Source organism: Mycteria americana, chromosome 2 (genome assembly GCF_035582795.1).
Source record: "Mycteria americana isolate JAX WOST 10 ecotype Jacksonville Zoo and Gardens chromosome 2, USCA_MyAme_1.0, whole genome shotgun sequence".
Lineage (NCBI taxonomy): Eukaryota > Metazoa > Chordata > Aves > Ciconiiformes > Ciconiidae > Mycteria > Mycteria americana.
In genome coordinates this window covers 44853816-44869852 of record NC_134366.1, presented here as the reverse complement: position 1 = coordinate 44869852, position 16037 = coordinate 44853816, and the positions used below count along the sequence as shown (strand labels likewise).

Genomic DNA, 16037 nt, shown 5'->3' with positions numbered 1-16037 from the left:
TTGATTACTTAATTACACAGCTTATGTTCATAGCTTATAATTGTTTACAGCATAAAAACCATAGCCTATTTACTCTGATTAACACCTATCCCTGTGTACTAACAAGACAAATTTATTCCAGGAATAATTTCACAATGGATTTAAGAGATGATAAATTCTCCTGTTCACAAAACTGCTTAAGCTTCATTTCCCATGGTTTGGTGTCTCAAATAGCTGAACTGATGCTATCACCTTTTTTTGAACAGGGATATGAATGTGGGTTTTTTTGTCTATTTGATTATAAAAATTGCGTCAGAAATATTCAGTTTCCACCTCTAACTTCCAGACAATTTGATCAAAGTTTGCTTACAGGTGACAGAGGAATGAGGGGGAGACATGCATCCACAAACCTCATTTTCCTGAAGATACACAGCTGAACGCTATTCAGGAGAAAGAATAAAAAAATTATAGCTTTGCCTAACATAAAAAAAAAAAGATAGCATTTTGCTTTAAAATTCACAGAGGCAAAAACATGGAGAAGCTGCAAGATAATGGTCCACAACTCACAGCTTAGGCATCTCCAATATTGGTTGCTGCCACAGAAAATTAAGATGCTGAAACGAAAGTCCTCATCTTACATAGAGAAAGTTCAGAAGAGAAAAACACACACACACACACACACACCCTCACCCTCTGGACTACCCCCAAAGAAAATTACACAAATAGCATGCTCTCAAAATATTTTTAACTGACATCCTCTTTCAATGACCCACATTACTGTAATTACTCTTCCTCTTCATTTTTTTCCCCAACAGGTATAGAGTTGTAAGTAAAAATTCTTCAATTATCATTAAAATGAAAAAAAGGTGTATTAAGTCCTTCTGGCAGCACTGGAAGTTATCTGTCATGTGATGCCACTTTCCTTTGGCAGATATTCCCAGCTGTGTTCCCACTTACTCATCTCAAAATTGTTGTAACACTACTCCTTTATGTCTTTTGGGGAATCCCTAAAAGCAGCTGCTTGAAAATATGCTGGTCCACTTTAAATAGACTTGACTCTAAACCTAGTGATAAATGTCTAGAAGCCTCCTTTGAAGTTTCTATAGTAATAGAAATAGGTAATAGTGAAAGACAAAAAGCCACATACCATTGGGGAAACAATTGTTCTTCCTGCCATGGTAAAAATTGCTGAAATAATACACACAAAACAATACGGCAACAAACTAAAACACACTCCTTTGTCAGTAAATACTGTTGGAAGATGCATAAAAGACACTGCTGAAGATTTGAAGAAACAAGCATTAGAACAAGTTACACAGCGTGAGAGGTTTGCTGTACAGTTGGATGAAAGTACAGATGTTTCTAACTTCTCTCAACTTATGGTATTTGCATTTCAATAATGAAACGCTTGAAGAACTTTTTTTTTTTTGTGAGCCACTAAAGGAGAGATGTGCTGGAGAAGATATATTCTCAATTGGAAATGGCTTCTTCAATAAACACCAATATTTTATGGAAAAACTGTGCAAGTAACCACTGATGGAGTGGCTGCTTTGACTGGAATAAAAAAGGGATTCCAGGGTAAGGTTACAGAGATAGCACCGCACATGGAACTCCGTCACTGCATCGCTCATAGGCGAGCTATTGCAGCAAGGAGCCAGGAGTGCACAAAGTGCTACAGGATGACATCAATGTGGTTAACTTTATAAAACAAGCCCTTCAAATAGTGGCATCTTTACCAGACTTTGTAATGAGATGGGGACAGACCGTGAAAATCTCTTGCACCACACAGAGGTTCGCTGGTTATCTTGTGGCAAAGTGCTTGAAAGAGTTGTCAAACTTGACGCATTTTTCTTTTACAAGAAGAGAAGCGTTCCAAATTTGCTGACCTTTTCAGCGATGACAGGTGGCTGTGAGTAGTTCGCTACCTAGCAGATATTTCCAAAAAATAAACACACTTAATGTGTCCCTTCAAGGTGAAGGTGACGTTTTAACAACAAGTGGGAAAGTAACTGCTTTTCAAAAGAAACTCGTGCTACGGAGAGAGCATTTTGAGAACGGATGTTTGGAAATGTTTCCACCGTTATGTGATCTTTGGTTTGGTTTGGTTTTGTTGCTGAACACAGCCTAGTGTGTCACCTATAAAGCCTCTCGTATCTGTACACTTTAAAAGCGTGGAAACAGAATTTTCTAACGTATTTAAAAATCTTCCAACTGAGAGTTTCAGTGGGTTTTGAACCTGCTTGTTAAATATGTAAACATGCAACGCCTTCCAGTCAGTTTGGAAGAACAACCGATTGACATCAGGGAAGATGGTCATTTACTAGCCCAATTTCAAGCAAAATCTTTGCAGAATTGGTGGATGGGACTGAAAAATGAATATCATGATTTAGTAAGTGCAGGCAACGATGCGCTTCTTCCATTGAGATCTACACATCTTTGTGAGGTATCTTTTTCAGCTATGACACCCATTAAAACCAAGTACTGAAATAAACTGACTGTGGAACCAGACCGTTGAATTGTTATATCACAAAGTGTTAAACCAGATTTTAAAAAATAGTGACACATATTCAATCATATAGCTCTTGATAAGAATATTATTATTAATAGTAATATTTTTCGAGCAAAAAGGTTTCTGTACCATTGAAGAATATTATTATTAATAGTAATATTTTTCGAGCAAAAATGTTTTTGTACCATTAATAAATAACATAAACATTATTTTAAAGTACTGTTTATTTCATCTTTAGCTCATCCTTTTTTAATTTCTATTTTTGTGTTTTAAAATGTACTTAATATACTAGTACAGTGGTACATGTATACAATTTATAAATAAATATACATATACTGGGATCGCATGCTCAGAATTTTTTTACTGATGGGGTGCGCAATCAAAAAAGTTTAGAGAGCACAGATCTAGATGACAAGAGGCAAGTGCCCTCTATTGAAAGCATGTCACTTATACAGAATAATTCTGTGGACTAATTATTTTTTTTCCATTCTTACATCCTTCTTACAGCAACATTCTCAGCTAACCTGTGTGTAAGTAGCTCTATCCTTCTGGCACTTCAAAAAGTTCCAGATTTCTTCCAGGAATATATGAACAGTTGGGTGTCAGAAGAAGTGGTGATACCCACCTTTAAAGAGTTACCGTCCGGTCCTCTTCAAAAGAAAATGAAAACGTGCAAAAGTGGACTGCATCATCCTATTTCAACACCTGCCTAATAACACATGTGTGTTTATGTGCATGTATCATTAAAATATTGGGGCACGGAAAGGATGCAGTTAGTTGGGAATATTTAAATACATTTATCATAATGAAGGAGGCCCTAACTGAAGGCTCACATGAGGCAATTCCATTTATATAAGCATGAAATATTATGTACAGGAATATAGTAACTCTTGTGCTGCTCTGTCATCACATAGTCTAGACCAAGATGTGGAAGGTTTTCTATCAATCACACTGAATTCCACAGCCCTCGAGAACAAGTAATTTTGGAAAATAGTCCACATCACCAAGCAGCCAAAGACAACATGGGAGACTTACACAGTTTACTACTGGTTTCACAGTGAACAGATAAGATGCAGATCATACATATTAATTCTTTGACTACTTGACTTCAAAAACAAGTGTTATATTCAGGGCACAAAAGTGAATACATCCAATCTCGCGATGAATATTTGACTCTTACCTTGCACTTTATCTGAACACAGCTCCTTGGCTCGCTCTCTCATTATTTGTGGAATCAAAACATCTTTTTCTACATGTCTCAGCTTAGAATTTTCTGCAAGAGAGGGGAAAAAAAACAAAATAAAAAAAATATTTTTTTTATCTATACATCAAAGAAAGTCAATCTACAGAAATAACACAGCATTGTTTATATAACATACACTAGTATACTACAACTGTCACAAATTGGCAGCAGAAAGTACCATGGAAGTACCACACAGACCAAAAGGCAGGAAAATCCAAGATTTAAAACTGCTCAGATACAAATATGAGCATTATCCTGAATATTTCTGTTCTGCTCAATGTGCACAATGAACTAAAAATAATGGAGAAAATTCTGGCAGCACATTCTAATTTCTGCCTTACTAAATAGAAGGTGTACATACAGACTGCACAAAGGTTGAGAATTACTTTTCTTTCAGGATACGAGTATTTTTCTATGTACATTATCTGCACAAACTGGCTTTTTTACTCACTGTCATAAAGCTAAGAAATATAGCACATATTAGAGCACAACTTGAAATTTGTATTACTATGTGGAAGACTTCAGTTCTTTAAAAAAAACCTAAGCAGCCTCTTAAATGGACGATCTAGGAGTTTTTTCACTGAGAAATTCAACTTAACAAGAACAAATACTGCTGTCTGAATTCTGCTCTTAAAAGTACAGTTGCAGTTTGCTTTCAGTTGTCTCAAAACAGAATTCAGTACTCTTGAGTACAGCTAGTGATTTTGAATAGTTAAATACCACAGCCCACTTAGGAAAAAAAATACTGCATTTCCAAATCCACTTTCTTCAAAACAAAGGGATGAGAATTTATCAAGCACAGCTTTTTACTTCTTAGCTTCTGAATTAAAAACCCTTTAAAGGATATTTGTTCAGAATATCGTATAGTCCCAACAGTTATACCAAATACCTGGTTTTCCTCCTCAAACACACTATTTATTCACCCTTTGATGCTGATATTACGCTTCAGAATAGCATCAGCTGTGATGCTGACATTATGAAAACTGTACTGTCAGATACACTGTTATTTTGAGTGACAATCATTTCATTTTAAAATTGCTTATAAAAAAATTTAGATGAAATGAAAGAAATTTAAAAAGCGATGTATTGAAATTAAGGAAAGAAGCAGAATTTAAGTTACCTACCATTTTCAAACACTATGTTTTTCAGAGCATCTGCAGTTACTTCTAGATCAAAAGGCAACAGAGACCAACATTTCTCTAGTCATTTCTAACTCATCACGTTTTAAAGTTTACTAATGCTATGAGGTTATATGATGATGTTACACAGTATTGAATCTGTGATATTACTAGGGAAATCAGGTAACGAAACAGGATTACAATGAGCAATACACAGAATCGGAACTAAAGACTTATATTTCTCCTCAAAAATTTCTTACTTGGAATTTCTATAGCAAAAGAAAGAAAACAAAGTGTTTTCTGTAAATACAACAAAAATGCCAAACACAAATAGCTCATTGACTCAGATTTGCTTCTGTGCTCTGATTTTCATGACTGAGATAGAATAATTACAATTAAATATCCTTCATTTTAACTTTCTGCAGAATATCAGTACAATTACTGCACCAAGCATTTATGATGTTACAGACAACGCAAAGCTGTCACAAAATTGTACGTGTGTTTTTTAAAAAGCGGGACAAATCAGTTCAGCTGAATGACATGGCAGGAAACAGCACCACCAAGCTACATGCCTCAGAGCTACTTTGAACAACTTCAGTCAAAGCAAGCTGGCACTACTGCAGTCCTGCCTCTCCCGGTCCCTACGATGCTCTTTCCCCTCTGCCCACACAGATGTGCTCTGCAGGCCTGTGGGGAACTGAAAGGGGAAGTTAATTTGGTTTAAAGGTAAATAAACTTCTTGTCAGGCAATTTTTCAGCTAGATAAATTCTCCGATCCAGTTCACTATGTAACTGCATAAATGGCCCATGAGAGGGAACTGCGTGAGACTAGGACAAGAAGGAAGATTGAACTGTCATGAGCACCACTGGCTCAAATTATAGCCTAAGCTTCCCCCCCTTTTCTTTCATTTGCTTATACTGGTGCTTAGAGTAGGCAGAAACTAAGCTGATCCATGAATGTGGATACAGATAAGCAACTGGGTTGCTAGCTGCCACCAAAAGGGAAGTTTTAATAGTCCCCCATTGCCCTCATTCACCTCCATCACATGAGCACTATTACGCACTTCATCACACAGTGACTGACCAATTCAATACAGAAAACTAACTCAAATACACACAAAAAAGTGCTTCTCAGCTGCTTTACACTTTTGAGTAACTAGACCTACTTATCAGAGTTCGAATAATTACTTCGTTTAACTTTTATACATCAGTATCTACCCCAGCATACATGGAAATGTAGCAGATAGCACAGAAGCCTTTAGGGCCTGGGAAGGGCAGCTGGGCTCTCCCAGCTGGCAGAGGTGGCTAGAAGCATCCACGGTTCCCACAACAACAAACCACAGGGCTCCAACACAAGGATCAGCAACCCACTACTGACAAAGAGGAGACAGACAGGAATGTAACTGAAGGCTAGAAGGGAAATAGGACAAGGGCATCCCTGAGGGGGGGAAAAAAAAAAAAAGAGAGAAGGCCTCCCTGTTAGCCCAGAACAGTCAAAAAGGATTTTTGGGTTTTATCTTAGCTTAAGCACCCCATCTTCCATTTGATTATTCAAAAGAAAAGGGGCATAAGACTGATAGCAATAAGTAGCTGTGCTGGTGTTAACACCAGCTCAACCAGAACCATGACAGAGCCGTGCTCCAGGCAAACTCCCTCATTTTAGTCCCATGTTGCCAAACCTTCAGAGGTTGAAAATGCAGGAAGGAGAGGGCACATCAGGACACAGGGCAGTGTCCAGTACCAAGAATCAAAAGAGAGCTACAACAGTAATTCAAAGGTGATCATTCAAAGGTATAAAGGAAACAGGAGTAAAGACTACTTATAATCTCATCTACAGTTCTTAAAAGGAAGTTTGTTGGTAAGTATCAGTTTTTAAACCATGAAAAGAAAAGCTCAAGCAATTCAAATCATCTTGTAACGTCTAGGAGGTAGTTTTATGCGTCTGGGTGCAACCGTCTCTCCGAACAGCTCAAATGCAGATGTTCAGTTTGGGCAGTACTGTATCTATTCATGAGTTTCAACTGTAACATCTTAAGTATTTTAATATTTTTCCTTGATTCTAAACTATCCATTGCATTACAATTACAGTGATTTTTCTTCAAGGATCTTAAAACCCTTTACTGAAGTTGGTATCCCTAGCATTTATACAAAATAGTAAAGAAAAATAAGGCACAAATATTAACAATACCAGATACCAGCTGGAAAAATATGTTTACGTGCACAGTAACTGCATTTCTGATACCTATGTATAGGAACTTGCAAGGAGATCATCATCAGTCTAACCTAATCAGCTCTGCAGTAACATATATGGCAAGAACTCTCAAAGAAACAACACCTCAGAAGTAAGACTTCATCAAAAAACATGAGACAGCCATGATGTGAAACCATCAATTCCTTTTGCCTTTTTTCAACTATATTACAGTTTCTAGAATAAGTACATTTTGCCCCTTTGGAAAGTTCACTATTCTGCACTAAGAAAGATAATTCTTATTCTAATACCAGATTTGCTGCAGACTAGTCCCTACAGAAGAATCTGCATTACAACAGACCTACTACTGTTTTATTTTATCTTCAAAACATCAATAAAATTATCCCCAGGCAAGCAAGAAATATGTTTTCCTACAGTTTGCCTTCTGCATTGGAAAGCTTATACCTTTGTTTCCCACACACATCCTCCACACACTTTGCCTGGTCTTCTGGGTAGGCTGTTTGAGATGATCGTGGCCTTTGGCCGCAAAGAGAACTGACAAGAACATGCTACCTCTCAGCTTCCAGAGGGCCAGATAAATGTTAGCAGTAGCTTTTCCTTCTCCCCCTGCCAGGCAAAACTCAGGCACGTTTGTTAGAGCAACTTAATACCCTGAGATTCTACCTTTACCTTAACCTTACATTCTGTTGAAATTTGCTAGTACCATCAAACATTACAAGGGACAGATGGATGAGCACAAGCTAACTAAGTAAAGGTTACAAAAAGCAGACTAAATACAATTAACAGTAAAAACTAAATATTTTGTAAAAATATAAACAGAAGTTAACCCAGAATTAAAACCAAATGCAGGCTTGCAGGTGTTACAGCATCTAAGTCACTAGCTGCTTGAAAATGTGAATAAGGCTACAGCCAAGGAAATAAGACAGATAAAATAAGACAGAAGGGAAGAAAACTACAGAAAAGGGAATCTCTCTGCGAAAGAGAAATTGTTTTCTTTACCACCTCAGCCCACTGTAAAGAATTAAAGGAAGGAGAGAGAGAGATTACTAAACTGGGACATATCCCTGTTCAGCAAAACACTAAGAACACATTTAAGACTTTTTTTTTTTAAAAAAACAAATAAAATCTGTGGGTTTTGGCAAATCTCAATGCTTGAAACGGTTCTCTGGTTGCATACAATATGTAGGGCACAAGATTACAATTGTAATAGTTTTCTGTCGTTGATCAAAACCCTCAGCTGCAAAAGCTATTTATTGCCATGGAAGGCCAAGGACCACAGCCATTCAGTTTAGCGGTTTTCATTATTTTTGTAAAAATGACCCCCCCAAAAAAAATCAAGAAATAAATGCATCAATAGGAACGAGAGCACCACAACCACTAGAACCGCACAGAACACACATCAAATTCACTCCATATGGAAGCTGGGAAAACAGATGACGAATACTATTCTGGCTTCCCAGCCCCTGACCACAGCATCCAGGAAGGCCTTGAGAAAAAGAGGACCATGGCGTAGACCTGTGCTGTAGGCAGCAGACCTTTAAGAGGACAAGAGGACAAAGCTGCTTTACAGTCCTAATAATGAAAGGGACTGTTGCGGCTTGTCATATTAATTAGAAGACTATTACAAAAACGGGATTCCAAGACAAAAGCTTTCCTAGAAGAGTGTCCTGAGAAAAGTCGTATCATCTCCCCTCTTCATTCAACACAGCTGGTAACTGACTTATTCACCCTTTTGTCACTATGTCCTGCTGGTAGTTCACAGCTCTGCTTTCATCTCTCTCATGACTTCAGGTAGCAGGGACACAGATTACTCAGAAAAAGTTTAGAAAAAGTCGAAAACTTGTCTACCCACATATTTACAGAAGCCTCATACCTTCTGCATCCAAGAGGAAGCAAGTCAAGCGATTCCAGTAACAGTTTTTGAAACACGAATTTCCCATTACACAACCTGTAATTTGGATTTTCTTGGTTCAGTTTATCCATGCACATTTTAAAAAAAAAAGCTCAAAGTAGTACTTTAAATATTACAGCTGCTTCAGTAAGAATCACAGTATATCTGAAGAACAGAGAAAGTTTTAGTAAGTTTTTAACATTTTCATTAGCAACTGTTATACCTCATGTTTTTCTTGAAGTCCCAGTTATATCAACTTTTAGACATCACTTATGTTATTTACTAGCAAAAATGCTGTAGAAAGTTCAGTCAAGGTTCAAGAACCGAAGTTAAAAAATATAACACTCTTCAAAACACAGACACTTTAAAACAATCGCTTTCAGTATTTTGGGGTGTTGGTTCAGAAATGTGGAGCCATAAAAGGGATTTTTTTTTTTTTTAAATACACCTTATTATTTTTTTTCCTACCAGCTGCCATCAAAGATAAGTAGTTGTCAGTCAATAGATTTCTAAGATGCCTTTCTTTTTTAAGCTAAGAAATAGAACTTTAAAAAGTATTAATGAAAACTTCAGCAGCAGAAATAATAGAGTTATTACAGTGAGGAAAAACAAGAACACACATGCAGAATTCCCATTTTTTAACTTACACCACATTTAAAGAAAATCTCCACTCTAAAGAAGTTTAATACAGTTATCTTCCTGGAAGGGAAGGTCTTATCTTCATCTGTGATGAGCCTACTAAACTTGAGTTTACCAGCCATTCTCTCATTTTTTCCATATGCAGATCTATAGTATAAACAACACTTAAGATGGGCTGGAGAATGAATAACAAGTTTATAGCTAAGTTACGTAAGTGCATTAATTTTAGGGATTCAGTTAATTTTGTATCACTTGGTAAAAATTATTTCTGTGCTGTAAATACTCCGTTTCATCCCAAAACTTTGTTTTAAAACACTTGCCTATGAGCTAGTTGTAAAACTACACTGAAAAAGTACACTTTTATTAGTAACAGAAGTAGCAGCACAGTGTTAACTGCATGCTTATTGGCAAGCATTCCTTTCATCAATCAGACTATTGGCTCTAGAGGTTAATTTTTTTCAAAAACCATTTCAGATTTCTTTTAGTGTACTTGTAACAGTGTTTTCAATGGGCAAAGATAATTATAGCTTACTACTCCTCCAGGAAAAGTATGCTTTCAACTCAAAATTTCCACCTCCTTTATTCTGCCTAGCTTATCCATTTTGTATTAAATAAAAGTTACCAATCTTACATTAATTCATGCAAATTCATTTGCACATATGTGTATCAAAAATAGTTATCAAAAAAGTCTGTATAATTGAATATATTATCAACTACTTAAAACTATTCTAAAACACTAAGTCACACATCGGAACAAATTCATTTAGCGACAGACCCATTAAAGTCATAGGAGGAAAAAAAAAGTATGTTTCTAAAATCTAAAGTTTTTTTCTACAATTGTAATTTTATGTATCAGTGTAATTAATACTTCAAGTACCCAGTCCTGTAGCTTGTGAGGGGGCTCCTGTGCCCTTACTGCCAAGAGGTTCATGGGGCCAAAGTGACTATTGGTCTTGGTTCATGGTCAAAGTGGCCAATAGCTTCAGCATACTGCTTTGTAACCTCGGTCCCACAAAAACATTCAGGCTCCTGTTAAGGTAATGGATTTTATCAGTCAAAAACATCCAGTGTGAACTGACTGATGATGGACCAGGACCAAGTATCTTTATGCATACGTGAAATCCTACTGAGTTTGGTAATTTCATTTGCACATAGGTGTTTGCATATGAACTACAGTCTTAAGTACTTTGCTCTCTACTAAGGTTTTAAAGTATAGAAGGACAACATGAAGTGACAGAAGTGTTATAATCCAAGTGAAAAAACATACACGATATCCTGAAACCCTGATTTAAAAGCAAAAGAGGCTGATCAGTGCCGCTTCTCTACACAGCAACCTTTTTTTTTGCTTTTAATGCATATGAATAAATTTCTTTGTATTTAAAAAGTTACAGATTTTGAGATCTTTCTATCTAATACTGACATCACTTTAAATAAAGATGGAGTACAGGGATGACACCACCAGGGAAAATTTCCAAAGCTTTAACTTCTCACCATTCTATCATCACCTCAAAGTCAATTTTCACCTTTTTCACTGGCTGAATTTGTTATCTTACATTTTGCTTTGGGGCTCGTATTCTTGCAATATGGCAGTACTGGATTACGAGAATACTGACAAGCCTGTTTGCTAAAAATGAACAATGGCTATATTACAGCAAGTCTGTAATATCTAGAAAGAAAAGGAAAAGCAGACCTGACAAAGCACACTTATTTGTTAATTACATGCAGATTGCAAATGCTCATACATCTAGTGAGTAATAAGTAAAGCCAAGCCTGAAGTTGCTTGTGAAGATTTTTGACACCAGGAGATTTTTTTACACTCTTGTTCACAGAGCAAAGCCAGTTACAGGGCCCAAAGAATTAATTACAGATCAGGGTTTAATATTTCCTACTGAAAATAATGCTGGTTCATTAACACCTAGACTGAACTATTATTCAAGTATGACAGACCTGCCAGTTAGGAAAAGGTAGGGTGTGAGTTACCTATAAGGGGAACACCCCACCCCACCTCAAATCCCTTCTGAGAACTGCAGATGAGGATTCCAGCAAAATGCACAAAACACAAAGTCAGGAACAACTAGGGCCGTGGACTTGCCAAGGACTGAAGTAGCACAGACAGCCTTAATTCCGCCATTGTAAAGCTTCTGAATGCTTCACCTGGTAACTGATTTAAAATCCTCAACACAACTTTCTGTCACTTAAACAAAGACACAATGCAGCAATATTTCAGCAACCAAATACACATTTTGGGTTTTTTTTCTGGAACAGCAAAAATATAGTAACAGCACAGATACAACTGGATTCCTACACACAGGGTTCCACACTTTTTAAGCAAAGCCCAAACTTTTGAGCACCTCTTGTCTGTACCGGTCCCAAGTGTACAATCCCTATTTCTTCTATGCCCTTTCTAACTAACAGTGGATGTTGTCCAAGAATTTACTGCTTACTTCCACCAGGTTTAAGAAATTGAGAAAGGTCATGCAAAAATCACAAACTATCTGAAGCATATAAACCAAACAGACCACATAAAACAGAGTTAAGCAGTGACCTCAAGAACTGTGCAATGATTTGCATCAGAAACAAGAGATAAGTAACAGGTAAAACCTACATAAAAAGAGCAAAGTACCCAGCATCTGGATGAAGGGATGCAGGAAAATCCAACAACCAATGAAACCCCTCAATTATTATGAGAGGAGATGCTAACCACCTAAGATTTCCCACCATGCCCAATAACACTAATCGGTGGCTACAGCACTACATACTCCTCTTTGCTAATTTTCAGAATTGTGTGCTAAGGCATAAAGAAAAATAAAGTAAATCACAAATAAAAGTTTCATTTAAAAAAAACCTGCCCAAACTCCTTGAGGACTTGAATATTTAGCTCTTTAACCACCCCTTTCAAGATACAATTTACACCTTTCATTCCAAATAACGAACACCACACACAAATTAAAAGCCAGGCTTTTGAATAACAGGACCAAATATCATTCTTCCTGGTTTATTTTTTTAACTGGAAGTAAGGATTAACAGATAAGAAAAAACAATACCTACCTTTGATTTCTGTACCTATGTATTTAATGAACAATCAGTACATATAATACAAATGAATGAAGACCTTAGAAACTAACATCATGACTATGATCAAAATCATAGTCATGTTTTCATAGTCACCAGTGTTTTCAAAAGTTGCAGAGCATGAGGTGTTCTGACACAAAGAGAAGACTGAAAGCCTTTTGGTCACATTAATACAAGGATTTTAAACTCTGAAGAATCCTTTCAAACCACTCAGTATTATAAAACTCATTGGAGCATCCCAATACATCTTTCATTTTTTAGTTCTTCTCCCAGAACAGTTCTCTAAAATGTGGTGTCAAACAACTTCAGGAAATCACAATTATCTTTTTCCTTCATGTTCCCAACACAGGTCAAAGGCACTAGGAGCATCAAAAAGGTCATTCTCATTCAACTCCCTTCTTGATGGTGGCAACTTATGCTCTTAATCACAAATACTATCTAAAAGAAGTTTAATTAAAAGCTTTTACTTATAAATTTTTGCCCTTTAAATTCAACATTGCTTTATCTTCCATTACTTTTTCCTTTCCATCTTTTGAAGCTATAATTTAATTTCTTTCAGTATATTCTTCCAGCCCTGCCTTACTGCCCACATCACTTTGAAACAAGTCACAACCATTCTGCAAGCCCAATTCTCTCCTTCCACTATATTTAACAACCTAGATTTCCACATGACAGTAAGAAACAGACAATTTAAGTAGCTTAGGAAAATTATGAAATCAGTCCTCAACCCTGCTGTTCTTAAGACCCCAAAAACGTCCAGGATAGGTACCAAAACCTGTACTGTGTATCTAAGCTACTGTCAATAACCCCACTTTTCTCTTTACACATTTCTGAATCTTCAACTAGGGATCCAGACATCACCATCTGAAAATAACAGCTATAACCAAATGCACATTAAAAAGAAAATGAGCTTTCTAATAAACCATGACCTCTACTACTGAAAACAGCACCCTACAGAGTTTTGGAAGTGCTGCATACAAAAATCAACTTCAATGCTGCGCTGCAGCACATTCAATCTGAAGAAGGATAAAACAAAATAGTGTAACATATAGTTTTGTCAACAGATTTATCTACCAATTTATTTACTGGATGCAATCACCTAATGACACAGCCACAGTTCGTTCCCAAACTGTGGCTGTCAAAAAACTCCTCCCGTACAAATCATGACATAATTCACAGGTTTTACGTTCTGAGCTTCAGAGGACTCCTTGATATTCACTCCCTACTGCCTGGCAAAGCCATGAGAATATTTGCATCTTTTGTGACCATAAAACGAAGCATCAGTCATGGTTAACAATTTACTAAACTGTGATTCTCCCTCTTTTTTCTCGTATGTGAGCCAAGAAGCAGTTAACAATGATGACGTTAAAAACCACCGCAGCGAAGTATCTGAGTTAACACCTTACTGATACGAACAGGACAGCTCACACCTCTTGCAGCTATTGTTCCAGTTTCTCTACAACCTCGCTTAGACATCTCTGCTTTTAGTTCACATTCTGAGGTTTTCAACCGAGCCGTAACAGCCAGGGACTGATGGTGGGGGGGAGGTAAGCAAAAGATACTGGATAACAAATTTAGAGAGGTGTCAGCAAGCAATGCCACCGCTCAGCAGATGAATCTCAGTATTGGTGTCGCACAGCATATACCCAAAGTACATCCTCAGTAGTCCTACCACAGCCAACATACAACTACAACATGGATTAGGAGGGACATGTAATGTAATTATAGACACAATTAGGGAAGCAGAACACTGATGAACTTCAGTGTTTGGAGACATCCTTTTTGCCATACACTGAATGCACAACAGCTTGAACTGAGCTAGTGTAATAACTAGGCTTTTTCCAAAGGACAACTGGGAGCAAAATTATGCTGTAAATGAACACCCACCACTTGAAATGCAGTGGTAAGTTTTATAACATTTCCTTAATTTAATAACACATCAATGCTTAGATTATACAATCAACAAAACAGAACTTGATGACTCTATGGATGCCTTGCTTGGAGAGCCAGGCCCAGGACAGGTTTCCATCAGAAATCAAGAGCTTGGCCTTGGCTGGCATCCTTCAGCTCTTGAAGGTGGCCACAGGCCACACAGACCGAGGTTGCACAGTCACGCCTGCTGCAGTTCACCACCAACTACAGGTGTCTCAACACCTTGTGTTAGCTAAAGCATACCAATGCCTCGCTGGCTTCATTCTGCTGGGGGTGGGGGGATTGGCCTTTTAACACCAACATACCCAGCTGAAGGCACCTGCCTCAGGAACAGGGCAGGAATGAACATTATGTGGGTGTAAGGACATGGGCTTAAATTCACTTCTGGGGATACGTGGCTGTAAATGTTCAGACAAGATCTTGGTAACACGAAGACGAGGACCAGGTAACCTCAGTATTTTTTGCCTTTACATTTGTTTCCCAGGCAGGGAGACTACAGCAGGCCGGGTGGCAGCAAGGCCCCGCGGGCACCTCGACGCCCCGGGGCAGCCTGCGCCGCCGCTGGGGCGAAGCCGGGCGCCGCGCCCCGCGTCTTGCCGCCGGAGGTCACGGCCGCGGCTGGAGGGAGGGCGGGAGGACGCGGCGGAGAAAGCGCTGCCCGGAGGACGCCTGGAGCCCGCTGCGGGCGGCGAGGCAGCCCCAGCCCGCCGAGGCTCGCGGAGGCCGGCCCGAGTCCCTCAGGCTGACCCTTCCCTGCACCCGCCGGCGGTGCAGCCCGGCCCGCCCTCCGCGCCGGCGTGTGTGAGGGCGCAGCAGAAAGCGCCGGGGATTTCCCACAGGAAGCCCTGGCGAGGCGGGCGGCGGCGGGCCGAGGCGGCAGCGGGGGGGGGGGGGGAGGGGAAGAGGGAGAGAGGGGGCGCGCCGCCGCCCCCCTCCCCCTCGCTGCACATGCGAACCGCCGCGCGCCGCCCGCCCGCCAGTCACCCAGCCAGCGCGTGCGGCGGCCGCCCCTACCTGCGGCGCCAGGGGGAGGCTCCATCTGCGGCTCCACGTTACGGCGGCAGCTGCGCACACGGCGCAGCCAGCCCCTACCCCTGCCGCGCAGGCGCAGCGCAGCCAAGCCCCACCCCCTCTTCCCCGCACCGGGCAGAGACCGGGGGCGGGCGCGCGCAAGGTGAAGGGCGTTGAAAGCAGGCGAAGACGCGGGAGGAGGGGCAAGGCGCATGCGCTAGCTGCGCCGCGGGAGGGAGTGCGGGAGTCTGGGCGCATGCGCCGTGTCGTGGGATGGGCAGGTGGGCGGCGGTGAGGCAGCAGGGCAGAGCCGGTGACCGCTGCCCCCCCGCCCTTCCGCGCCGTGCTCCCGCCGCCGAGGCGAGGTGTGGTGAACGGGGCAGAGGGAGCGTGGGTGGGCTCGGTCTCTGGGAGTCACCGAGGGGTCCCCTCAG

The 16037-nt window shown here is 39.7% G+C and overlaps 1 protein-coding gene across 1 annotated transcript in view; it reads right to left on the bottom strand.

Moving 5' to 3' along the window:
* CMC1 (C-X9-C motif containing 1) overlaps nucleotides 1-15781 on the bottom strand; it is a 48072-nt gene extending 32291 nt beyond the window's left edge. The window contains exons 1-2 of the mRNA XM_075493186.1: nucleotides 15607-15781; nucleotides 3669-3761 (exon numbers count right to left, since the gene is read on the bottom strand). Coding sequence (XP_075349301.1) covers nucleotides 3669-3761; nucleotides 15607-15631 — 118 coding nt within the window. The 5' untranslated portion in view covers nucleotides 15632-15781. The remainder of the gene's footprint in view (nucleotides 1-3668; nucleotides 3762-15606) is intronic.
* Nucleotides 15782-16037: the final 256 nt, after the last annotated feature.